Here is a 27,635-nt window from a genome sequence, read left to right on the forward strand (position 1 = left end):
TTAGCAATATTTACTTAGTGGTTATTAAATTAAAAATTTAAACAACAAAATAATTCATATTGCAAATGAGGGCAGCTCATAAACAGTAAATAGTGATTTAGATTTTAAACGTTGAAAAGAATCACTTCAGGAATCTTAACAGTTGAGCTCTCGGGAGGACTGGCTGCTTTGGGTCAGAGGCGGGAGTCGACGGGCATCATGGACCGATCTAAAGAAAACTGCATTGCAGGGCCTCTTAAGACTACAATTGCACTCGGTGATGGCCCAAAACGTGTTCCGGTGACTCAGCAAATTCCTTCTCAGAATCCGTTATCTACGAATAGTGGCCAGGCCCAGCGGGTCTTGTGTCCTTCAAATTCCTCCCAGCGAATTCCTCCACAAACACAAAAGCTCATCTCCAGCCATAAACCAGTTCAGAATCTGAAGCAGAAGCAATTGCAGGCAACCAGTGTTCCCCGTCCTGTCTCTAGGCCACTGAATAATACCCAAAAGAATGAGCAGCCGTCATCATCAGCCCCTGGAAATAATTCTGAAAAGGAACTGGCAACAAAACAGAAAAATGAAGAATCAAAAAAAAGGCAATGGGCTTTGGAAGATTTTGAAATTGGTCGTCCACTGGGTAAAGGAAAGTTTGGTAATGTTTACTTGGCAAGAGAAAGGCAAAGCAAGTTTATCCTGGCTCTTAAAGTATTTAAAGCCCAACTGGAGAAAGCAGGAGTTGAGCATCAGCTGAGAAGAGAAGTAGGAATACAGTCCCAGGTGGGACTGTAGGCATCCAAATATTCTCAGACTGTATGGTTATTTCCATGATGCCACCAGAGTTTACCTAATTCTAGAGTATGCACCTCTCAGAGCTGTCTACAGAGAACTTCAGAAACTGTCAAAGTTTGAGGAGCAGAGAACTGCTACTTATAACACAAAGTTGGCAGATGCCCTGTCCTACCGTCACTCAAAGAGAGTCATTCATAGAGACATTAAGCCAGAGAACCTACTCCTTGGATCGGCTGGAGAGCTTAAGATTGCAGATTTTGGGTGGTCAGTACATGCTCCATCCTCCAGGAGAACCACCCTCTGTGCCACCCTGGATTACTTGCCCCCAGAGATGATTGAAGGCCGAATGCATGACGAGAAGGTGGATCTCTGGAGCCTTGGGGTTCTTTGCTATGAATTTCTAGTTGGAAAGCCTCCTTTTGAGGCAAGCACATACCAAGAGACCTACAAAAGAATATCGCGGGTTGAGTTCACATTCCCTGACTTTGTGCCGGAGGGAGCCAGGGACCTCATCTCAAGACTGTTGAAACATAATCCCAGCCAAAGGCCAACTCTCAAAGAAGTACTTGAGCACCCCTGGATCACAGCAAATTCATCAAAACCATCAAGTAGCTAAAAAAGCAAAGAATCAACTAGCAAACACTCTTAAGAATGGTGCAGGGGGAGGAATCTGAGAGGCAGGGCTGCTGTATGGTGTCAGGAACAGGCCTGCCCGTGCCCGAGGGCGCTGCCTCAGCCTCCCCACCCAAGAGTCCCCTTCAGTGAACACTGTGCTCTGGAGTGAAGGTAGCCACAGGAAGTGTGGCTATGTCACTAGCTTCACGATCCAGAGCCGAGGTCCACCTGGAGCCTCCCCACAGCCTGGTATGAGTGAGGCCTCCTGGTGGAGGGAGGACAGGCTCGGGTCTGACTGCGGGGAGAGTGGCCACATCACTGTGACTCACCAGTGACAGAGGCGTGCAATAACCTTCCAAGTACCTTCGTGTGTGTGTAACTTATTGGGTGGCCAAGCCTGGGAAAGCTGTCAGGATGAACATGTGATTCTTTCTTTTAAATGTTAAAATAAAGATTTTTGTCTAGAAAAAAAAAAAAAGAATCACTTCACAAGTATGGGAAAAAATATCTGCTTCTGGAAGGCTTTAGAAATCAAGTTCAGTTCTAAGGAGATGAAAAAAAAAAACCATCCTTTGATCCAATCCTTGCTGCAATGAATTTGAGTCAGATACTATTGATAAAATCATACAGAAAACAGATTTGACAAAATTCAGACTTAAGCTCTGATGTTATATATAAAACAGGTCTTTAAATTATCTTATCTGAAAACCAGTGACAAAGAACAAAAATAGTGAAGGAAAAAGAATGTTTGTGGAGTAGGAAACATCTAGACTCGATTTCCTGCTCTGTCACTATTAAACGTGTGACTCTTGACAAACTCCCAATTTTCTGAGCCTCAATTTTCTTATCTAAGGAAGAAAATTAAAAAAAAAATACAGAGTTAACAGTTCCTCTCATGGTATAGAACACAGTTTGCACGTTCTGGATTGTAATGTAAATAAGGTGAAGGTCTTTTTGATTTCCAATGGTAGTGCAATGCTAGGACTAGGGCTAGAACAACACTATTACTCTGGCTAGTTGCTGATAAATCAGTGACTCATTTGCTACAGCAAACAATAATCTGCAAGAAAATAAGAGGGAAATGTACCATCTCAATCATATATAGTCCCCATGAGTACTTTTTTTCCTATGAGTATTTTTAAGTGAACTTAATCCAGAAGTAACAAAAGCGAAAAATCTTAAATTTCTAAATAACCCATTTAGGATTTCATATACTGATAAGACTCCTGAAACTTCTAAGAGTTCCCCATGAAATTTAACTCAATCTGAAATTAGGGTTTTTAAAATGTGTGTTAAAATGTATACCTCAGCTAATAAATGCCATTGATGAAATTCCATTTGCACAGGTAGAGAAGCTAAATGACCTAGAGGAAACACTCCTAAAAATCAAGATCCACTTGATTTTTCACATGAACTTTGATATCTGTTGATCATATCTCATAATATGAAATCTTCACTATGTTGAATTGATTGTATAAGCAAGGGGACTAGATGTTCACATGGTGCATTGGGTTCTACAACAAAAGTTCAACAGTTTTGTTTGGAATACATATCATCTCAAAGGAAGAAGTAACTGGATTTTAAGAGAACTTTAGTTCAGCCTCCAACCCAGGACAGAATTGTATCAACATTGTCAATTGTGCCTCCAAGGACACAGTTGCTTCACCAATGTGGTTGCTCTTCCTTGGACCTGCTCCAATTTGTCTAGACAAGAGACGGCTGCCTCAAAAGCCACAGATGGAGAGAAAAGAAGAAATTAATACAACCGCAGCTGCCTGTGTGCATGCGGGCAAAGCAACATAATCTCACTATCCCTCTCTTGTAGCATTTGAACATCTGTGTAGCAAGAGCGCACTATACAAGGAACTCACCTGCTCTCCTTGCCCTACATAGCCACGTTAAACCTATTCCCTCACATGCTTTTTAATGAAAGACCATAGAATGTTGAGGCTCTGTTGGCTGGCTATAGTCTCTATCACAACTGCTAAAACTCCGCCATTGTAGTGTGTAAGCACCCGAAGAGCATTCGCAAAGAATGAGTGTGGCTGTGTGCCAAGAAAACTTAATTTTCAAAAATAGGCAGTGTGTCAGACTTGTTTCACTACCCCTGGCCCAGATCAGGGTAGTCCAAGAGAATTCTCTGAAATGATAAAAATGTATTATTTTTGCATTGTCTAATATGGTAGCTACATGTGGCTACTGAGAATTTGAAGTGTAGCTAATATAACTTAGACGCTAAATTTTAAAAAGTGTTTAATTCCAGTGAACATACCAAATTTTCTATTTTGCATAATTTTATCTTAATTGTAAATCACTGAATAGTGGTTACCATATTGGACAAGCACAATTCTGTATGTTTCTCTGGATTATTTATCCAGTCAGCCTTCAGGTCTCTATTCACTTATTACTCTCCCAGAAAGTCCTATCCTGACTGTGGATGATTTCTCATTCTGTATCAAATGCCTCCATCTTCTCTCAAAGCATGTGCCATAATTTTTTTTTAAAGATTTTATTTATTTATTTGAGACAGAGAGAATGAGAGAGAGAGAGCATGAGAGGGGGGAGGGTCAGAGGGAGAAGCAGATTTCCTGCTGAGCAGGGAGCCCGATGCCAGACTCGATCTGGGGACTCCAGGATCATGACCTGAGCCAAAGGCAGTTGCTTAACCAACTGAGCCACCCAGGCGCCCGTGCCATAATTTTTAATTTATGGCTCCATCTGAGTATTTTTCATGGGTGGATTCTTATCGCTATATGGACAAGATCTCCTTGAGGGCAGGCACCATGATGTATATATAACACTCAACACTGTTCTTGTCAAATCAGGCACTCCTATTCACTGATTTTCTATGAGCATCCATGGTGCCGATGCCTAGTCCTGTTCTGGGCTTCCCAGAAGGCTCTGGAAGTCCAAGCAAAAGAGGACCATAACTCAAATGTATGGTTCCTAATTCCTGAAAGTCTAGCATATCAGAATCACCTGGGATGCATGTTGGAATGCAGATTCCTAGGATCTGCCCTAGAAGAGTCTGATTTAATGAGTCTGAGGTAAGGCCCAGGAATCTGACTTTGGCAGGCTCTCCAGAAAGGAGAAACCCATCAATCCTGCTATGTAGATTCCTTTAGAAATAAAGCAGTAGAGTGGTTTTCTGTGTAAACACAGGTACTTCAAAGTATGCCTCAAAAACAGTATGCCTCAAAGACAGAAGGTCTTCCAATTTGAATCAAGAGAACAGCGTAATTTGTAGGTATGCCTGAAACTCACATCTGGACTATGCTGTACAAACTACAAACCCCTTTTATTTTTTTGAAGGTTTTTATTTTAGTTATCTCTACACCCAATGTGGGGCTCGAACTCATGACCCTGAGATCAAGAGTGACTGAGCCAGCCAGGTGTCCCTCCCCTTTTAGACCTACCCACTTCACAACTGAGAAAAGTGACACCATGAAGACAGGCTTGAACCCATCACCCAACTCCCTGTCCAAGGATGAGCCGCACACCACACTGCTTAAGTGACACATAATGAAGAACTTGCTAAGAGGGGCAACTCAAGAGTTATTGACAATTTCTCCCGGGAGAAGTATAAGTTTGGTGAGAACCCCTGTCTTCCTGGATGGAGTCTCCATGGCCAGGACCTGGGCTATCAGCCCACCCCTTGTGAAGTCTGCAGCCTGGCGCTAAACTCAAATAGACTCCCCAGGTCTTTGTTAAATGAAAGGTTGCCCTGGGTACCACCACGGCAAGGAAACTCTTTTTTTTTTTTTTAAGATTTTGATTTATGTATTTGACAGAGAGATAGAGAGCACAAGTAGGCAGAGTAGCAGGCAGAAGGAGAGGGTGAAGCAGGCTCCCTGCTGAGCAGGGAGCTGGATGCGGGACTCGATCCCAGGACCCTGGGATTATGACCTGAGCTGAAGGCAGCCACTTAACCAACTGAGCCACCCAGGCACCCCAAGGAAACAATTTTAATAGGTTGCTTTCCTTTCTGTACTGAAAAGATCATCCTGAAGAGCATTAACGAAAACATTTTTATAGCAATAAAACACGGAAGTGACTCATTAACAAAAGTGCTCAGTAAACATTTGTGAGTTACAAAAAGGTTTCATAATGTAGTACTTGTCACCAATAATTTACCCAACCTTCTCTTCCCACTATCTCCCAACCTTTAGTCCTAACCAGATCGGTCCATTAACCGTTGGATCCCAACTATGATGTTCTCCAGTGTCCAGTGCACTCAACAAAGCCCACCTTTTCTTCTTCTCCCTGAAACTTCTGTCTGTTCCAGCCCTTTCTCCTCCAAACTTACTAGTGCCATTCTGTCTTAATTCCATGCTTGTGTCTCATTTTTTTTTAAAATTTATTTTGAGAGAGAGAGAGAGAGAGAGAGAGCGTGCACGAGTACCCATGAGCCGGGGAGAGGGAGAGAATCCCAAGCAGGCTCCACGCCCAGCACGGAACCTGACACGGGGCTTGATCCCACGACCCCAAGTTCATGACCTGAGCTGAAATCAAGGTCAGACACTCAACTGAGCCACCCAGAAACCCCTTATTTTTTACATTGTTTTGTAATCAGACTTAAGACAGTATCATCATAGGTGATGTGTGGGTTTAGATTCCATTTATAATAATACCAGTTGACAAAAATTTAATATAAATTATAATGAGGGGCGCCTGGCTGGCTCTGTTGGTTGCTTTTGTCTCAGGTCATGATCTCAGGGTCCTGGGATTGAGTTCCGTGCTGGGCTCTCTGCTCAGTGGGGAGCCTGCTCCTCCCTCTCCCTGCAGCTCCCCGTGCTTGTGCACACGCTCTGTCAAATAAATAAAATCTTTAAAAAAATTATAATGAGGGGTGCCTGGGTGGCTCAGTCATTGAGCGTCTGCCTTCGGCTCAGGTCATGGTCCCAGGGTCCTGGGATCGAGCCCCACATTGGGCTCCCTGCTCCGGGGGAAGCCTGCTTCTCCCTCTCCCACTGCTGCTCCCCCTGCTTGTCTTCCCTCTCTAGCTATCTGTCTCTGTCAAATAAACAAATAAAATCTTTAAAAAAATAAAAAAAAATTATAATGAGCAAATTATCTTACTTTTTTCCCTTTTTCTATATACCAAATAAAGATGTGACAAGTGAAAGATGAGATGCCAAAGATTTTTGTATAGGAGCCTTCTTGAGTAAACCCTGCCACACAGTGACTGAACTCCCAATTCTTTTTTTTCTTTAAATTTTTTGTTATGTTAATCACCATACATTACATCATTAGTTTTGTTCCATGATTTATTGTTTATGCATAACACCCAGTGCCCCATGAAGCATGTGCCCTCTTTAATACCCATCACCAGGCTAACCCATCCCCCCCCTCCTCCCCTATAGAACCCTCAGTTTGTTTTTCAGAGTCCATCGTCTCTCATGGTTTGCTCCCAATTCTTTCTAAAGCCTTTCACGTATTTGAGAAGTCTCAGTTCCCCCAATAGGACTGTAAGTCACTTGAGGATTTATATTTCTCTCTCAGGTCTAGCACACTGCTGGCAATGTGTAGTATCCCATAAATTCTTATCGGTGACTAACCAATGAGCAAGGGCAGAGAGCTAAGTCACTGGAAAGCTCTGGGTATTTTATCCAGTCATATTCATTCAACATTTATGATGAACAAAGCACTGCCACTGTGGCAGAGCATGATTAGGTCATGGTCAGGAGCATGGGCTAGAGAGGTACACAGACCTGGAGTGTAGTTTGGGTTTAAATTGAATTTTGCTGTATACCTTTTGCACATAACTCAGGATTTCTAAGCCTTTGTTTTTTCTCATCCATAAAATGGTGATAATAGTACCTATTTCATAAGGTTGTGTTAAGGATCAAATCAGAAAATGGCTCTTCACAGAAAATGGCCTGGTACACAGTAAGCGTTTAATAAATAGTAAGAACTAGTACTGGATGTGTTAGTAACATTTACCAGCTACTAAGTGCTCATCATATGTTCCAGGTACACAGTAAGCGTTTAATAAATAGTAAGAACTAGTACTGGATGTGTTAGTAACATTTACCAGCTACTAAGTGCTCATCATATGTTCCAAGTGCTTTACGTGGATTAACTCATCTGGTCTTCACAAAGCCTGAGAAAAGTACTATTATTACCTCCATTTGAACGCCTGGAAACTGAGGCACAGAAATGTCACATCAAGAAGCCTAAGGTTCACAGCTGGGAGGCGAACAGAACCAAGATGTGGACATATATTCCAGCTCTTATTCATAATGAATACACTACAATGTACCTCAATAAATCAACAAATTATCATTAAACATTATCTAAAATAGCTGAAGGAGAATTCAGTTCTCTCAGAGGGAAAGAGTCCTCTGAAAGATTGTAGGGCATAGGGGAAATCTTTGCTTTTCACTTAACAGAAAATGACAGTAGCTGGAGGTGGCTCGGGAGGTTAAGCATCTGCCTTTGGCCCAGGTCATGATCTCAGGGTCCCGGGGATGGAGCCCTGCGTCGGGCTCCCTGCTCAGTGGGGAGCCTGCTTCTCCCTCTGCCTCTCCCCTCACTCCTTTGCACACTCTCTTTCTCTCTCACTCTCTCTTCCCTAATTAAAAATCTTTAAAAAAATGATAGTAGCTAAACATAAGGCTTCACAACGCATAGCCACAGAGAAAGAGCTCTATGGATAAAGGTAAGCATGTGGAGGAAGAAGATATTAAAGGCAGGTAGTTCTTTATAAATGGTTGAGAACTTAAATGTTCACCAGCGGCATAGCTACGGAATTGGCCATTAAGAGAATTACTTATTATTTTGTTCTAGAAAAGAAAGCCTCAAGTTCCCTTCCCATTCAGCACAGACATCTGAGGGGTTTGGGGGAACCAGTGAATAGGGGAGTGCGCATGTTCATCCTCTGCACAGAGAAGAGATACAGCAGACTGGGTGCCCACTCATGCCAGTTTTCTCCTTCTCCTGGTACCATTCAGTTCTCTGCTGAAAGATCCTGGCATTCTGATAATCTGAGAACCTTGGACAAACGGCTTATGTACAACAAAGACAAGAGAAATAAGACAATACCAAGAAAGAAAAAATTGCGCCAAATTCTGAAAATTCTCACACGGGGCAATGAATATAGGATGCAGAACAACATAACGGACAATGGCCACAGCTTAGGGTTTATGGTAATGACGGGCAAGGCATAATACTGAAACACAACTCAGGAAAGCCCCAACTAATATGGTGCAAACACACAGGCTTCAAGAGATCAAACTTGATCCAAAAATAAAATGTAAAAATACCTGAAGAAGTTCTTTCTTCTGAAGGAATCCAGAGGACAATCCTGATGTTTTAGCAGGAAATACCCACCCTCCAGGAGAACCTTAGCCAGAGGGCAATCTGACCTCTGTCTTGTTAGCTCAAGGACACGGGGGTTCTCAAAGTTTACTAGTAAATGATGAACAGATTGTCACCTCATTCCGAAATCTGATTTAATTCTTGCTCTAAGCAATATGCATGCGGTGAATGCTGGTGGTTTTAAGTTAATTTACTCCTATCAAGCCCCCACATTCAGAGACCTGTCACCCACTCTCCTTCCTCCTGCTTCCTGCTACATGGCATTCTTTATATGGTAAGAGTCTCACAATAATCTCAGTAGTCTTGAGTTCCTTCACATGTGCTGAACCTCAGCCATGGGGAGCATGGGTTAACACAAAATGCCTACAAAGAAACCTCAACTCTGCTTCTGTCGCTGCCTACGCCGCTGACATGCCAGTCAGGTAAGGAAGTAGGTGTCAACAGGGGGCTTAGAGATACAGGAGAACAGTGTGTCCCGAGCTGGTGAGCCAGATAGATGCAATTACAAGAGCAAAAGCCCTGTGATTATCACTCCAACCTTCACTCACCCACACTCACTAGTCTGCTTCTCTTCTGGACTCCGGATTCCTACTGGACTCCACACAACACTTGTTTAGCTTCCTCGTTACACGAGCCACCTCCAAGCCCCAGGGAAATGGTTGCCTTGCCTAAGATGGGAATGCATTATATGCACGTGTGCCTCTTCTAAATACTATTTATAAAAAAGAAACCTACTATTCAGCCCGATCTGGGGACTCAGAGAAATGTAAAGTTCATGCTTACAATATTTTATAAAAACATGTCAGTCACTCTTAGGGGTTACCGAAAAGATTTTTTCATTGAGAAGTATATTAGCTGTCAGTCACATTAATGTAATTCCAGGTTTATGGAAAAGGTCAAGCACTGGTAAAATCATAGATTGTCATATAAAATGAGCAGGGCAATTCAACTTATCTCTACATATGTGCTTTAAAAAAAAAGGAATTATAAGAAGAGAACGATCCTATCTAAATCTCCTATAGACTCTCACTCTAAATAAAGGAGATATTGGATTATGACTGCTTTCTGTACTTATTTTCATAAGATAAAACCAGTGCCTGAAATTCAGTTTCAAATAACTCTATATTTCCTACGCCCGTAAGTTTGGGGAGAAAAAAAACACACAAAAAAACTTCCTTCTGGATTTACTTTCATGAACAACTGATCGAAACTGCATCCCGAGGGAGAAAACAGAACTGTGACTCCCACTTTGATCTCTTCCCCATGGAGAAATTCACTCCCTGCCTGGCTTGCAAGATGTTCATTTGATTGACGTTTGCTCTGATGTGCAAACTGCTTTGAACTTCAGACATTTAATTCCCATCAGGCTGCAGTCATTTTTATTCTCCTTCAACAGGATTTACAAGCAGGAGATCAGCAAATGTAGAAGATAAAATAAATTTGCAGAAGCTTTGAATCTTACATCAAAACAGTGTTCAAGTGAGTTTCAATTGGATTTCATTCAGCCACGATTCACAGTGTAAATCAACTTTTCAGTGGAGTCCCAGTTTAGAAAGAAAAAGACATAAAGGAGAGAGACACATACACCAGTTGGGGTTTACTTCCTGAATCTCTTTTTTGGTCTTTGTTTAAATTTCCTATGGAAGGTGATTTGCCAGGCAAATCACTCAGAACCCTGGGTTTTCCTCAACATTTTCAATGAAGCCTACCCAATTTATCACTTAGCACACGAAAACCACACCCACAGTGTGGATTCCCAGGGTGAGGGGGAAATGTAGTATTGTTCACAGACACGTTTTTAAGGCAATAATTTAAAAAGCAAATCCCCGAGGATCTCTCAGAAGAGCAAGGCTTAAACTGCTAGTGGAGTCCATTAACAAAGCCACTATGATGACAGCTAATGGGATAGGGGAATATTTTTGACTTGTTTGCTTGTTCTTAATCACTGCTAAAATGCCAAGACAGGTGCAAAACGTTAAAAAAAAAAATCCCACTATTTCTTCTGGAAGCAGAATCCAGTATTAGATCAGAAGCTGGTGTGGAACAAATGGGGTGAGACTCTGATGAAGTTTACAACACAAGGCTGGCCCTTGCCTCCAGGCCCGCTGAAAGTTCCATTTTAGGAAAAGCACACATCTCTCTGGGAAGCACAGAAAGACAATAACCTCGACTGGTAGCTTCAGGAGCCTTTCAGAGAAGTCCTGGACACTAAGAAATGCTCACCTCTAGCAAACCCCCTGATCCTAGGAACAACCTAAGAGTGTCTGGTCTACCAGGATAGGGAGAGATCACTTCACCTCCAACCAACCAGGTTCCTGTTCATTCTTTCTGGGAAGTGTCTGCTCTCCAAATATTTGAGCAACACCAGTTGAAAAGAATTAAACAAGAACCCCCTTATCTTCCACTTAACCACCCATGAGAATAAAGTTAAACAAAGAGAGAGCTAAGATAAAAATCAAACATCTGCACTGGCAAATATTTAAACTCTATGAATGGCAGAGGAAAGGGGTAAGAGTAGAATCACTTCAAAAAGGAACTATCACATTTATAAAGTAAATGATACTTGAACCCCCCCCCATGCCGAGTTTACTTATTCAAACACCTAAATTAATGGGCAAACTGAAAAGCTGTCAAATAACGTGTAATCACGTTCCGAGAAATGGTTTTTCCTTCCATCTCTGCAGAGATTGGAGAGATAAGTCACATTCTTTTTGCTCTTATCAGTATTAAGGATTAAACCTTCAGGCTGCAGCAACTCAGCTACAGCAGAAACAGGGTCAGTGCCAAACGCCCTTGGAAGGCAAGGCTTTCAGAGCAATAAAGTTTCTCTATTAAAGTCTAAGTACCCTACAAACCAGCTCTCTTTTTCACCATTTTCCCACCCCAGAGATCAGGGAGAGGAGACTCTGGTGTGATCTCACATCTGATGTGTCAATTCATTATGTGTTGGTATTATTTACTCCACTCTCTCACGGAAGCTTGGAAAAGTGCACAGGTGACATCTAGAGGGATTGGAAGTGGATCCATGACCACATTAAACATTTATCCTTGTCCTCCTCATCACCAGGTTGTGGGCAGGGGTGCATGAAGGAGAAAGAAGAGGACCTGGAAAAAGGAAAGAATACAAGCAGGTGGATGGAGGCCTGGTGGGACCCACAGCCCACGTCCATCCTGCCACTTGACCTCTAAGAAGGGCTTAACATACCATACAGTTATTTATTTATATACTTTTCTCCCTTGCTGAGAAGACACAAGGAGAGATCCTTTCCTGTGTGTATCCCCAGGGCCTGTGGCCCAGAGTTGCCCGTGAAGATAAGACTTTAGTCAGTAAATGTCTGCTGAACGAATAAATGCATGAAACCTCAGAGGGTGGAGACTTCCCGGGACTAGAGACTGGAAATTCGTGTGGCTTCTTCCTTTGTAAATAGCCGACAACTGTGAGTAGTGGGACGCAGCCAACGAAGACAAGCACGAAGAACCTCAGAGTTAGTAGATGACCTTGCGGATGAACTGGTTCATCCTCTCAGGCACAGAGCAGGGGAGAGGGAAGAGGCCTGCCCCAATCTCCCCGTTCTGTGAAAGCAGCATGAAATAGAAGATGTGGAATACTCATGGCTGTATCCTCACAAAGCATTACTGACACAGCAACACAAAGTTAATAAAGCTGTGCGTGTGCATCATCATACGAGGCAAGTGGAGTCCCCAGAAGAGATTATAGACAGAATGGTTTTCAAATCTTGGCATTCGTTGAAAACACTTTGATATTATTTGCACAATAAACATATGAAAAGCTCAAGGAAAGCTTCCGGTTCTCTGCTACTATAGGGTCTATTTCTTAAAACTAGTATAGTCTACTAGCTTGTTTCTTTCAGAGACTAGTTCTTTTTTTTTTTTTTTTTTTAAAGGAGGAAAAAAGAAAAGAAAATCATAGGATCAGCTCTCCCTAAAATCCACAAAAGGCCACTGGTGAAATTTAGTATTCTAAGCAGAGTGGCAGGTCTCCCTTCCTTGAGTAAGGGTCACAGGAGGAAAAGCCAGAAAGCAGGACCGTCAGCTGACCCAAATGCAGGTGTGCTTTCTGCTGGGAGGGTGTTCTTCGACTGTCCTTTAGGTACAGATATCTACTACCTACACACACGCGTGCACACACATGCACAGAAAGGACATAAATTACTGCAGGAACATGGTTTTAAGACTGAGAAACAAACTAACCCAACTATGGGAGGTTTATATTCAGCCAACTCAGAAATTTCAGAAGGTCATACAACAGCCTCAAGTGAAATTCCAAGAAGGAACACAATGTTCAGCATTTCAATTGGCAGGTAAGCCATTCCAATTTTACCACCGGTCAAAATATCTTGTCATTAAAAAAAAAAATGATTTGAAATCAGGTAACCCAGATGACACATCCTACTCCTTGAGCGGGCACACAACCCCTCTGAGCTTACTTCCTCATGGGCATAACGGCAGGGGGGGTGGGGAGGAGACAGTACCTATCCCACCACAGTTGTTGAAGAGGATCATTTGAATAATCTAGGTAAAATAACATTTACAGAAGTAAAGCCCAAGAAAGTATTTCACTGAAGTGTAAACATAGGTAACTTTTACAGACGTTAAATAATGTAACTTAGTTGGCCTTCTGAAATGTAAAGCATTTTATAAAATCTTTGTTGAATTTTGAGCTCTACTGAAATCCTTCTGGTGCTTAATATCCATAAAGACTGTATCTGTAACATTTCACCTGCCTGTAGGTAATAATAATTTTTAAAAGGACTGGAGATGAAAGTTTGAGATAAGGGAGAATAACTTGAAAGGCTAAGATTTGCCATACAGCACTTTGAGGGCAAAAACACAAAACACACCTTCTTGGGGGAAAGAAGAGGACCTGCAATAAAATGAAACTCTGTTGTCAAGGACCAAGCTCGTCACATTATTTGACCTTGTGACATGGAAAGAACAAAAGAGCAAGAGTCATAAGTGCAAAAGCACCTGGCTAAGTCACAATGTTTTATTTTTCATAGAAAACATAAGAGCAATTAAGTTTTTTTTCTAAAGATTTTATTTATTTGACAGAGACAGAGAGATTACAAGTAAGGGGAGTGAGAGAGGGAGAAGCAGGCTTCCTGCCGAGCAGGGAGCCCGATGCGGGGCTCGATCCCAGGACCCCGGGATCATGACCTGAGCTAAAGGCAGACGCTTAACCGACTGAGCCACCCAGGTGCCCCAATAATAAGTCTTATTATAAGAAACTGTATATGGGGTTAAACACTTTGCATCATTTTTTCACGTGCATTACCTTAAAATAGGATGAGGCCAAACAGGAGTTGCCCACATATGGGTCAGCTATTATGTCTAGAAACATCATTTTAAATAAAACTATGTATTAGCACAACATTAAAACTATACAGTTCAACTTGGCCTTGTCTCCTGAACTGTCATGCATATAACATAGTTATGTGGGGGGGGGGGGGGGGGGGGGGGTTTGTGGGATGAAAATAAAATGATGCTACAGGCTAGTCTCAACTTGCCAAACACCTCCCCGGGATGATCTGCGTGAACTGGAAATCAAAATCAGCATGTTCATACTGAATTCATCTTCCTCTTAAAAAATCTTTTGCTGGGGTGCCTGGCTGGCCTAGTTGGTAAACCATGTTACTCTTGATCTCATCATAAGTTTAAGCCCCACACTGGGCATAGAGCCTACTTAAAAAAAAAAAAAAAAATCTTTTGCTTTTATTTTTACTTTTTAGTTAATATATTTCTATCTTCTGAGATGCTCAATTTAAAATTTATAACCATCTTTTAAAATCTTTCTCCTACCCAAATCTCCAATGAAATCTAGTTGGCAGATTTTATATATTCCCTGTCTAGGGGCTACATATATTCTATGTAACCTACCACCACGTGGGACATCATTTACTCTCCCGCAATCCCTCTTTGAGGTGCCATTCCTTTTCTCCTAGATTATCAGGATGGCCCGATTTGACAAGCAATTTCCTCTCTACCACAACTACCCACAAACCCTCCTTTGCCAGATAGTTAATTTGCCCAAATCTCAGACTGACCACAGCCTTTCTTTGTTTTAAAATCTACTGTTTACAGAGAAAAATGTGTCCAGTTGACCAAGGATTTTGAGCCCTGCCCAGTACATCTCTTATCCTCCCCTGCAGCTCTCTCTTCCACCTCTGCACGCTCAAAGCTTTATGATGCTTGCTCATTTCCATCTGAAGCATCCTTCCCTAGGTCTACCTGTAGGAGTTCCACTCTTCAAGGCCCCAGCTACCACTTCTCTACCAAGACTGAGTGCTCAGAGGCCTCTGTTCATAATCACTTTTTCTTCTAAAGGAGACTTTGGATTTTTCATGGCACTTGACACAGTCCACTTAGCTTACTCTAATGTCCTATGAGCTCCTCAAAGTACAGATTGCTTTATTCATCTTCGTCTATCAGACAGTATCTGGTACAATGTCTTGCACATTAACTGCCTTGAACAGGATCCAGACAAGTTGAGTTGAAAATGATATACATAGGTATTTGGAAATTTGTTTTTAAATTTACCCTGCATACAATCATTACTATTATAATTATTCATATCCACTTACTATATTAATGATTAAATCTGATAACTGAGATAACTAAGTCAACATCAGCCTACATTTCCTATCAGAGCTTCTAACAATGGAATAATAGTCAGAAGAAAATAATTATCATAAACAGGCATAAAGGTACTTAAATTTCTGTCCAGAGGTGAAGTAGCTCAATAATTCTGTTATCATCATCATTACCAGTACCCAAAAACTAAAGACAAAATCAGGTCTGCTACCATGCACTAACTCCTTCAGTAGATATTTAATGGGGACCTGTTCACGCAAGGTGTTGAATCTGACCGGGTCCCTAAATTAAAATGTAAGAAGAAAGATGAGAGCACACACATAGTACAAATAGGACTTAGAACTTGGCATCAACCACTCTTACATTTACTCAGAATCAACCTCAACCACCTTTGGCTCCTCCCTCTTCTAACGCCCAAGATAGTGGGTGCCCGTAGCCCAGTTCATGCCCCACTTGTTCCTTGCCTACTTAAATGCAATCAGACTAGGTCTTCTAGTTGTACGCGGTTGACAGGTAAAAATTCCCTTAAAGGGGATCTTCATTTCATTCCCTATCTCAAAACTCTTTAATTCTCTCATTCAACCAACCATTATTTATTGAATGTCTACTGTGTATCAGACAGTAAAGATAAAGAAGCACGAGAATTGTCCCTGGCTTCATTTACAGTGCCTAATGTCTCCTGAATAAAGTTCAGTTCTTCAGTCCAGCATTTGAGGGCCTCTATTTTCTGAAATGAACCAACTTCTCAGATGCCCCTTCCATCATGTGCTCCAGAAACAATGTAATCTTCAGTGCTCTTGGCCATTTCTAGCCATGGGATTTTCTTCATATGGCCCTTTCTCTCCTGGAAAGCTCTTCTTCCATATTCCTCCATGTTCAAATCCCTTTCTTACTTCTGTACTCAGCTGAAATGCTTCTTCCTTAAACTATTCCACAAATGTTTATTTTTTAAATGATTTAATGAATGAATAATTTCATCTCTGGAGACCCTGCTCTATAATACCATCTTTCCCCCCCTAGGTGGCTCTCAAAAAGATGAAGATAAATACTCTCATAAAATCTAGAATTTACAAATTTGGGGCAGTGAGAAAAGTTGCCTATAATGGCAAATGGCTCCAGTTAAAAACAAACCTTCTAAGAAGGCTGAGGGAAATTAACCTTGAGAGCTGGGTCTCTGGAGTATAGTTCAAACTGCTCCTTTTACAGCTGAGGAAACTGTGGACTAAAAAGGTCACAGCAAATTGGCAGAGCAAAGGCCCATTTAGTCTTAGTACTGTACTGCAATGATATAACCTGCATCACAACTGAACTTAAACTGAAAAGAAAACTGTCTTCACTGCTTAAGGTATTTCTTTTCCACCAGGGTTAAGACTGAGAGGATTTTTAAAATTAAAAATTAAAAAAGAGGGGCGCCTAGGTGGCTCAGTCATTAAGCGTCTGCCTTCGGCTCAGGTCATGATCCCAGGGTCCTGGGATCAAGCCCCGCATCAGGCTCCCTGCTCAGCTGGAAGCCTGCTTCTCCCTTTCTTAATCTCCCTGCTTGTGTTCCCTCTCTCGCTGTCTCTTTGTCAAATAAATAAATAAAATCTTAAAAAAAAATTTAAAAAGAGGTTTGTCTCCTTTTAAAAATGAAAGAAGGCTCACGTCTGAGTCCAGCTTAAAAAAAAAAAAAAAAAAAAGGCAAACAAATTTTGACCTGAAGCTAGTAAGTCCCTAAAGAATCCTAAGGATCCTAGTTTAGGAATCTGAACATTATGGGTCAGCATGTTAGGCATCAAAATTAAAAACAACTCTATAACTTATTTCTGGCTCCCATGGTATCAACAATACTTGAACTTAATATGTGAACGTAGAAATTTGCACATCTAAATTGTACCACAAGATACACAACCAGTTTACATGGAAAAAAGACTTTTTAAAAAAGATTTTTAAGCGGCGCCTGGGTGGCTCAGATGGTTAAGCGTCTGCCTTTGGCCCAGGTCATGATCCCAGGGTCCTGGGATCGAGCCCCTGGCTCAGCGGGGAGCCTGCTTCTCCCTCTCCCTCTGCCTCTCTCCCTGCTCATGCTCTCTCTCTCTCTCTGTCTCAAATGAATAAAAAAAATCTTAAAAAAAAAATTTTTTTAAATCCATCTGTTTTAGAGAGAGAGAGAGAATGAGAACAAGCAGGGGGAGCAGCAGAGGGAGAGAGAGAAGCAGGCTCCCCACCAAGCAGGCAGCCTAACGTGGGGCTCAATCCCAGGACCCCGAGATCATGACCTGAGCCAAAGGCAGATAGATGCTTAACCGACTGAGCCACCCAGGCACTCCTACATGGAAAGAGACTTACTCAGCTGCCTGCACTCCTTTCCAGGCAGCTATTAACATGAACATCAAATTTTTAAGAGAAACAGTCTAGTAGGATACAGCATAAAGTTTGAAGAGATAATCTGGCATCCTCCAATCTAAATGTGAGTGTTAATAAAAATTTAACTTCAATGGTAGGTTTTGCCACATAATTTTCTATCCTTTCTCTAAGAGTGTGTGTTGGTGAATTTTATGTGTTAATTTGGCTGGCCCAGGGTACCCAGATATTTGGTCAACCATTATTCTAGATGTTTCTGTGAAGGTATTTTTGGGATGAGATCAACATTTAAGTCCAATTAGTTGAAGGGTCCAATTAGTTGAAGGCCTAATAGAATAAAGACTGACCTCCCCAAGCAAGAAGGAATCTGTCAGCAGACTGGAACTGCAACTCTTCCTAGGCCTCCAAACTGCTGGGCTACCCTATAGATTTTGGATTTGCTTCTGCATAATCACATGAGCCAATTCCTTAAAATAAATCTACCTCCCTCTCCCTCTCTTTCACATATCTCCTCTTCTATTGGTTCTGTTTCTCTGGAGAACCCTAACACAGGGTTAGAACAGTGGCTATTCATGAAAAATGCCACCAGGAGCCTGTGTTCTTGCATCAGAACCTATGCTGGTTGCTTTGTCTCTAGCACAATACGCCCAGTAGGTTTTGTGGTAAGAACTAACTCTTGAAATCATATTGTTCTAGTGGGTGGCAGCCAGGGATGCATTAAATTTGCGTTCTCAGAAAATGAGAGGAGTGTTCCCCGCCTTCCCCGGTGACTACATCAATCTCAGTGGATGTTCCATCTCAAAGAGCTCCTTGAAAAATAGCAGGAATCTAATTTGACAATGTTTCCCAGAATTTCTTCTCTTTTTGGAATTAGTGAAGCTTTTAAAGTCTGCCCTGATGGGTATGTGAGAATTCTCTATAGAGCTCAAGTCTAGCTGCAGGTGGCTGGCTTCCAAGGACCTTGAAAACCATCGCTTACTGACTCTAGCTCCACCAGAGTATCACTTTGCTCATCTGAAACCTGGCCTGGATGCCTTAAATTCCCACCACAATTAACCAATTCACAAGCATTAACTAAAAGTGAGGACAACAGCACTGAAACCCAGGAGACACACACAAAAATAAAAATCTAAGTTCATCTTCCCAGGATTTCCTTCCTAGTTTACCCCCATATTGTTCTCCTTTTCTTAAAAAAAAAAAAAAAAAAAAAAGGCATAAGAATGAAAAAATAAGAATGCCACCAGGCAGGAACACTCACAAAAGAAACTGGGGAAGGGAGGAAAGAAATGGATTAAGAGACATGGAAGATAAAATTACTGATTGGTTTGTATAAAAGCCAAGGGTTAGTGGGTTCTGCTGAGTCAACAATAGGTTCAGAGGTGCTCCACAGAACACCATCTCTGTGGCAAGCCAGGTTTCAGGGACAGATACTCTAAATGTTATGCATACAGGAGCTAGATTCTTTAAACCTGACATTTTCTTAAGTCAAATTATTAGTATTATACAGTCCTTTTAGACCAGGAGTTTCAAACTCAACACATTGGTGTGGGCCAAGCAGCTCATTAAAGTCAGGGGAATGGGTTGGGTGTAATCCACAGGGACTAGTAGTAACTGTGTGAAAGGGCGAATGTGGGCCCAGGCCTCAAAGGGGAATCATGCAAGCTGACTGCTGCCCAGTGGGAATGTGGACCCACAATTGCCGGATCTTCTGATTTTAGAGAAGACAGAATTTTGGATTTTTAAAATGCATAATCTCCCCAAATTTAAATGTTGGCAAGAGATTTAAAAACTTATAAATTTAAAAAGCTTTACAACATCCTGTGGGGCCAAGATAAACACATTTGTAGACCAGATATAGTCCCTGAGCGTAATTCTGCGTGTGTCTGCACACTTGCCGTGGGAGAGCCCAGTCTCTCATGTGCCCTCATCAGCAACCCAACACAGGGGAGCTGTTCATTAAATAAGTAAATGAACTCGTTCTCAAAACTATGTCACTTTAAGTGACAAGACTGAAAATGAGTTTGTCTTAGATTAAGCCATCATCTGATTTTTTTTCCATTTTAGAGGAGGTCATTCCTTCAGCAAACATCGACAGAGCACCTAATCTTCACGCAGGGCCTTGTACAAAATAATTAACTTGTAGGACTCCTGAGTAGGAAAGAGTTGAGTGGTCTAAGAAGGACAGTGTCAAAATCATCTGAAAAATCAATTCTCTGTTGCTTTGCAGGTTCTCTCTGCTGTCATCATGGTATAAACTTTCAGAATCTCTAATAGGACATTTTAAAGCCCTTCTCTCTTCTGAACTGGGCATTTTATTAAAACAAGCATTATCAAGCCTTTGTGAGAAAAATAAATGGATTATAAATCAGTAACAATGAAATTCTAGGCTTGAAATAAAAATTGAATATTGGCTATTGGTTAAAATTTGTTGTGAAAATATTGTCCTAGTACTAACTCATCTTTGATGCCTTTGGAGAAGCAGCCAGGTCAAACAGGCCACAGGCAGGCACTTAAAATGTTAGTAACAAACAGCTTGAGCACCACTGGGCCAGTGCTAGGTGTCAAAACATGTTTATAGAGCCCAGATGTTTAAGAACGGACAAGATCCAGATCTAAGACTGGAGGTCCCTTATCTCAACTGCTTATATTTCTTATAATGGCAGTATGAATACATTTGCATGTAGCCAGATATACGACATGGGCGCCAAGAGTCTGCTTTATAGAACTGTAAAATCTCACAATTTTTAAGAACTTTAGCAATACTCTTGAGTCCATTTTTCATGAACTTTCATCATTACCCTATCTATCACCTTCAAGATTTTGGTCACATTCACTTAATATTTTCATTTAAGTGAGTTCACTTTTAAAGCAGAGAAAAAAAGTGTATCTCTTGACCTGGAGGATAATATCCACACTTACCAAATAAAGTAGTTACAACCTAAAGACAGCTCCCTATGGTAACCCTGTGAGGTATGTATTATCCTTATTCTCAGCTCACTGATGAGATTGAGGCTCAGAATTGACTCCCCAAGGTCAATTTATGAAAGAGGCTAGATTCAAAACCAAATCTGCCTACTGTTAAAAAAATTGTTCTTAGTTATGTCCTCAAATTGCTTCCCAAGACTGGGAGTTCTTCCTTTCTGTGTTTAACTCGAACATGAACTCCCCGAGATTCAAAATGTAGACATTTTTGGAGGGAATGGAAAATATATACTGAAAATGTGTTTCAGTAAGATACCAAAACAGCAAGTGTTGAGAAAAGTGTTGTATGAGGGACTAGAATAAAGGCAACGAAGGATTCCCATCCTGGCTCACCCCAAAAACTTACTATTAACTGTTTCCATTTTTGAATCTTCATTAAGAAGGTGAGAGAGAGAGGCACTTGGGTGGCTCAGTCGGTTAAGCATCTGGCTTCAGCTCAGGTCATGATCCCAGGATCCTGGGATCGAGCCCCGCATCGGGCTCCCTGCTCAATGGGGAGCCTGCTTCTCCCTCTCCCACTACCTGCCGCTCCCCCATGCTTGTGTGCTGTCAAATAAATACATAAAATCTTAAAAAAAAAAAAAAAAGTGAGGGCACCTGGGTGGCTCAGTTGGTTGAGCAACTGCCTTCGGCTCAGGTCATGATCCTGGAGTCCTGGGATCGAGTCCCACATCGGGCTCCCTGCTCAGCGAGGAGCCTGCTTCTCCCTCTAACCCTCCCCTGTCTCATGTGCTCTCTCTCTCTCTCATTCTCTCTCTGAAATAAATAAAAAAATCTTAAAAAAAAAAAAAAGAGAGAGCGTCTCATCATTTTAGATAGTGTGTTCAGCTAATTGCTAGAAAAAGCATCAGCTCGGAGTTACTCCAAAAACTCCTAAACACATGTCCCTGGATAAGTGAGCTCAGTCAGAACCAGGAAGACCCTAAGTGAAGGATAGTCATCCCTTGCCACTCCCCGCTGTGAACAGTTTCTATCAGTTATCTCTTTAATATGCCACCAGAGGGAACCTGTTTTTCACTCCTCTATAAATCTTCTGATTACCCAGCTTCATTGTCTGAACCGCCCTGGTTTTACGAGCTTCACCCCAAATGGAAGTTAGTTCTGGCAATGACTCCTAGGGAGGAGATAAGATTGCACTGCATCTCTCCAGAGCCCCCATGCAACATTCAATACCAGCCTCCGAAGGAGGGAAGGGCCTCCTATTAACGTGCTTACTCAGTGTGTATCCTCCCAGGAGAACAGAAGTCCCTGGGATGGTAAACCAAACTAAATGAGAAATTCCCGCAGGGCAGACACTACACTTTGTTTTATTTTTTCACCAAAAGGTGGACCACTGAATTTTGCCAACCATCTGCATGGCCTGCATCTCAGACCTCAACCCTTATATCTCAGCAAATTCAAAATGGAAATCACGGTCTTTACCCCAAAACATTTTGATATAAGTCCTCCCAAAGTTTTAATGTGTGCATGTATGTATGCATGGCCATTTTCACCAGTCAGCAAATACTCTTTTACCATCTCATGTTTGTGGATGTGATAACAATCTCCTTGACTAATCCCCTATTATTAGAAATTTAAGGTATTGACAACATTTTCTATTCTAAATCATACTCCCATGACTTTCTTTACAAGCTTCTCTTTATAAACATATCTTATTATTTTCTTATGACATTCCCCCAAATGAGCCGATCAAATAACATGCACATTTCTAAAGTTCACAGAATCTTTTGTGCTGCCATCCACCTGGTACATTTCTCTGCATTGAGGAACCACAGTACCTCTCTGTGTTACATTTTGTGCTATTAATTATGTTCAGTAGTTGCCCTCCACCCCCAAAGTTTTAATTTGTTGAGACTAGACATCCCCTTACTCAACTCGGATTTTGACAAGTAGTAATTAAATACAATTGCCAGGTGCTGGGGTAAAAATGCACGAGGTGTAATCCCTGCCCAGAACAGTAGGGGAGGCAGAATCACCATCAACAACCCATGATACCTACGTTCTACACTGTAATAGAGGTGTTTGAAACTTACTATGGGAACAGAGATGAGGGAGCAAGTGAATCCCTCCAGGGGCAAAGGGAAATAAGGGGGGGGGAGGAGGGAGAGGGAGAGGGAGAGGGAGAGGGAGAGGGAGAGGGAGAGGGAGAGAGAGAGAGAGAGAGAGAGAGAGAGAGAGAGAGAGAAAAGAGGAATTAGGAAGCTATGGAGAGAGGCAAATTGTTGAGTTACTTCTTGAAACATTAATAGAAATTCACAAGATGGACCAGTAATGGGATGAACACATACAGGATAGATTTCCAAGTAGAGACCAGTCAATTCAAGCTTGTTGTTTCGAGTAGAGCAACAGTTCCACTTAGGAATTTATTTAAACCTCCTATCTTTTGAGGCAGGGTTTTTCACCCTCTGCACTACTGACATTGTGAACCAGATAATTCTTTGTTTGGGGGGTGTGTCCTGTGCATTCCAGGACATGAGCAGCATCCCAGCCCTCTCCTCACTAGATGCCAGTAACAACTGTTCCCCACCTTCCAACTGTGACATTGCCAAATGTCCAAGGGGAAAGGGGGATAAGGTGAGGGATGGAAATCACTCCTGGGCCGAGAACCACTGTTTTAAGCATAATTCTAGCTTTAAGGATTTCTCTCTTACTATATACTAGCTCTTCTTGTTCTGAAAATGATTTTGTTCTTTGGTTCAAAACCCAACTGGGCCCTCGTTGTCTTTTTAGATAAGAAATAAGTTGTCAAAAATATTCAATTACTGATGCCCCAACTACAAAAAAAGGACATCTTCTTTGATTACATTTTTAGTAAAAAATGAGATGTTCACTATGATATGGAAGTGTGTGTGTGCGTGTATGTATACACAAGGGTTAACATTTGTTCAGAAAATTACCAAGTATTTTTCACATTTGGTCTCACTGAATGCTCACAACACTCTGTGAAGTATTCATCATCGTTCCCATTCTAGAGACGAAGACAGAGTGGCTAAGACAGCAAATATCCAAGACCATCTGAGTGTTAGGGAGGATTCCTATCCAGACAGGCTCATTCTACATTGTATACATTTTCCCACTTAGTTTAGTAAACAACTAGTAGGAGCTTGTTAGGCTGCAGAGTAAGCCAGAGAAAAAAGCTCATCTTCATGTCACACAGAGAATAAAATGACTTAAGGATGCCCTGCTATCTACATAGCCCACCAAGAAACCATAGTAAGTAAAAAAAAAAAAAAAAAAAAAAAAATTGCTTCTGGAAGCAAAACATTTAACCACCAAAAACTATGTTGTATCTATCCCTTCCATGCCTTTAAGAACACTTACTGTGCAAAAACGGGAGTAATACATACTAATTATGATAACATTTATAATTTTTAAAGGATGCTAACAGCTTTTAATCACTCACAATAGCCTCAGAAAATTGGTCTAATAAAGATTATTATCCACCGATATAAAACTGCACATAATTAATTAAGGTCACCCAGCTAGTTAAAGACTAAGTAAAAATTCAGTTCTTTGTACCTCTAGGTAAGTGTTCTTTCCACTACAAACAATTTCTGGCATCACATGACCCTACACCCCTCCAGATATAACTATCACTAGGCTAATAAATAAAAATATCCCTAACTGTTGCAACTAATTCTGTTGCAATATTATCTGAAGCCATATTTCCCATTAGTATAGATGCTATCTTTAAAAGTCCCAAAGTATGAAGTGGGAATTTTTGCTACTCTTTTCAAAGACAAAAGGCACTCCCTTAAATTAGGCAAATTGCCAGATTCAGTGAGGCTGTTTTATTCACGACCCACTAGTTGACACCTGACAAAATGTTTGCAATTTTCTTAGCTTAATTCAACTTTGTACTCAGCTAATATTTGATACTTCTGAACCTGAATTCCAACATGTCAAAAAGGTGAGCAGGAAGGGCCTAGGAATTTCCGGGACATAGAATGTTGAGTCCCACTTCTTTAAAAATTACTTGTCCATGTAAAGACAAAGAGCTTATTTAAGATTGAAATACTATACACTTTGCAATAAGCATGCACAGGGATTTGAATATGAATGGAAAGCAATTCAATTCCGGGTTTCAACAAGACAAAAATATTTTTAAAGTCTTACTCCATCATGGAAGGTGGGATGGTGCAGCAGTCTTGAATTGCAGTGAGAGGAGAGGTTAGGTGAGCCGTATAGGAGGCTTCTACAACTTGCTTGTTCCGATTGACCACATCCAAGTAACGGTTGAACTTCTCTCGGATTTTTTTGGCTAGCTGTGAGACAAAGAGTAAGCAAAATGAATCAAAAGCCCACCACAATAACCCACAGTGTTTTTTTCCTAATAAGCTCATTAATTTATATTACAGGCTGCATGTATTATACTTCAGGTAAAACCAACAATATATACCTAGGTCTCATTCTACGGTGTAAATTGAGATAAAAACTGCAAAATGTCCAGAAGTCCCAGAAGGATAGTCAGACGACAGTAAAACAGTTATCTGCTGTCCTAAAATAGCTAACGATACACTAAGAACTTCTCATGTGTATGAACTCATATAGAACAATAGTGATCCATAAAATGCCTTGCTAGATAAAGGAAAACAAAGTCTACTGATAACTATTGTCAGCATGACAGCATTAGGACTTATACAGCAACAACAGTGATTGTAAGAAAACAACCCGCTATTCATGGTTCTGGATTCACACAAATCTTCAAGAGAAAAACATGTGAAGAAGGGAAAGGACATACAGTATCTTCTGCTACACAACTCCAGGGGGGGCACCATTCACAGTCCTCCATGTGAATGGCAAATCTCTGGAGTTGTACAACGTAGACATCCACATAAAACAAAATATACAGTTAAAAATATATTCATGTTTACTCTGTTACACCTTTAAGATGGATAAATGTCTTTCTTAACTGCTGTGAACAGAACACTTCATCATAATTTACTTTCATGGGGGAATAACAAAAGCAAATGGATAAGCATACTGCTTTTTCCTCATTGTTGCCATCAAATATCACAGCTTAATTAGAGATCTCCAAGGAAAACAGTGTTGTTTTTCTTACCCTTAAACAAAATGTTACCCAAATGAAATGACTGACAGAATTATAGCTAATTGGTTTTGTAGAGCTATTCATTATCAGCACACTAGAGGAGAACTAATCATCTCCTTTGGGTCATGCAACTCACACGATCCAATAGCTTACAGGCTGAGGACATGGAGCCAAAGCAGGATATCTTCATTTGTTATTTTCAAGCCAATTCCAAACTCTGAGTTTGTTCCATTGATGTTTGGGAGCTCTCAGAGTTTCACTTAAATAACGGTGGTTCTCAGCCTTGCTAAACAATGCACAAACTATGAAGTTTAGAAAAATTTCCGGACATAACAAGTGTATCAGAGTAACATTTCATCTGATAGAGAATTGTCCAAATCTGTTTTAGCATTTTCAGAGGAGGAATTGTGTGTCCTTTATTTTTTAAAAAAGATTTTATTTATTTATTTGAGAGAGAGAGAGAGAGAGAGAGAGAGAGAGGGACTCCTGCTGAGCAGAGAGCCTGATGCGGGGCTCGATCCCAGGACCCTGAGATCATGACCCGAGCCGAAGGCAGACACCTAACCAATTGAGCCACTCAAATGCCCCTGTGTGTCCTTTAAATTAACAGATTCTAATCTCTGAGCTCGAATTTATTATTTAAAAAAAATTTACGTTTTTCTCACTGAGGTCTTCACGATAAAATGTATAGACACAGTTTAATTTCCCATCCGAATTTAAACCACTGGTGATTTTGCCACCACCCCCACCCCCACCAGCAGACATCTGGCAGATTTTGGAGACAATTTTGGCTGTTAGAATGTGGTAAAAAGTGCCACTGACATCTGGTAGGTGGAGGCCAGAATGCTAAATAAATATGTGCTCAATAAATTGGCTGTTTTTTAAAACAGAAGTTTGCACTAATATAACAATCCTTTTTTTCCTGGACTCTTACATTCAATGGATTAGTAGAGAAGGAGAGACAGAGTCCAGCTTAAAAACCTATATTCTCGTAGTATCCTGCATTCCCTCCCCATAGCACACACTACACTTCAATGCTGTTATCCGTTTAATGTCTGGTTACCCCACTCGACTGGATGCCCTGTAAGGGCAGGTACCACGTATGTTTTTGTTCATCTCTACATCTTCAGGACCTGCCCGGCATTGCAGGCAGATAAAAAATGTTTAATGAACTAATAAAGATGAAAAAGAAACCCTCACCCCAGAGTCCTCAACCTTATCTTTTTGGTCTAAGGATCAACAACCTCTTTAAAAACTTGAGACACTTATTAAAAACAACAACAACAACAACATGTATCTGGAAACTCCATCGAGAAGAGCAAGTTCTACCTTTTCTCTCTAGGTTCTGAAGTAGTAAATATCATTAATTTTCCACCTGTAATATCAAGAGTATAGCCCTTCCTTGCCCTTGGGAACAAATGTTCTCTAACAGTATAAAGATAAGGTGTATTTGAAAGAACTAAAATTCTAAATAACATCTTCACAAACTCACTTCCAAAATTAAAATGGAATTTGTAATCATTTGTCTTTCTCTCACATATGTATAAACACACACACAAAAACATTTGAGAAATACCCAGTATTTCTTTTACACATTTGGAGAATTCTAACTTAAAACAAAGTCAGATCTAGTTAATCATGATATTCTAATTTGGCTCACTGTCCATTTTTGTATGAGCTAAGAATGAATCCTACATTTTTTTAAGAAAAGATTTTATCTATTTGAGAGAGAGAGAGAGAGAGAGAGGGCACAAGCATGAGCAGGGGAAGGGGGTGTGCAGAGCGAGAAGCAGACTCCCCGCTGAGCAGGGAGCCCGATGTGGGACTTGATCCTAGGACCCTGGGATCATGACCGGAGCAGAAGGCCAATGCTTAACCAACTGAGCCACCCAGGCGCCCCTGATTCTTACGTTTTTAAATGTCTTTTTTAAAAAGGCATTTT

General features: G+C 41.0%; 1 protein-coding gene and 1 pseudogene across 3 annotated transcripts in view; one reads left to right on the top strand and one right to left on the bottom strand.

Moving 5' to 3' along the window:
- The window catches only part of CACHD1 (cache domain containing 1), a 208,569-nt gene that overhangs the window by 74,721 nt on the left and 106,213 nt on the right, over positions 1-27,635 (bottom strand). For all 3 annotated transcript variants that reach the window (XR_012379441.1, XM_025871769.2, XM_073896600.1), the window contains exon 3: positions 24,760-24,908. Coding sequence is in view for 2 of the 3 variants with exons in the window: in XM_025871769.2 (XP_025727554.1) it covers positions 24,760-24,908 (149 nt within the window). In the remaining variant the exon portion in view is untranslated. The remainder of the gene's footprint in view (positions 1-24,759; positions 24,909-27,635) is intronic.
- On the top strand, positions 137-1,846 carry LOC112823934 (aurora kinase A-like; annotated as a pseudogene).

This window comes from Callorhinus ursinus, unplaced genomic scaffold (assembly GCF_003265705.2).
Source record: "Callorhinus ursinus isolate GAN/ISIS: 27379988/994484 unplaced genomic scaffold, GSC_fseal_2.0 scaffold9, whole genome shotgun sequence".
NCBI classification, from domain to species: domain Eukaryota; kingdom Metazoa; phylum Chordata; class Mammalia; order Carnivora; family Otariidae; genus Callorhinus; species Callorhinus ursinus.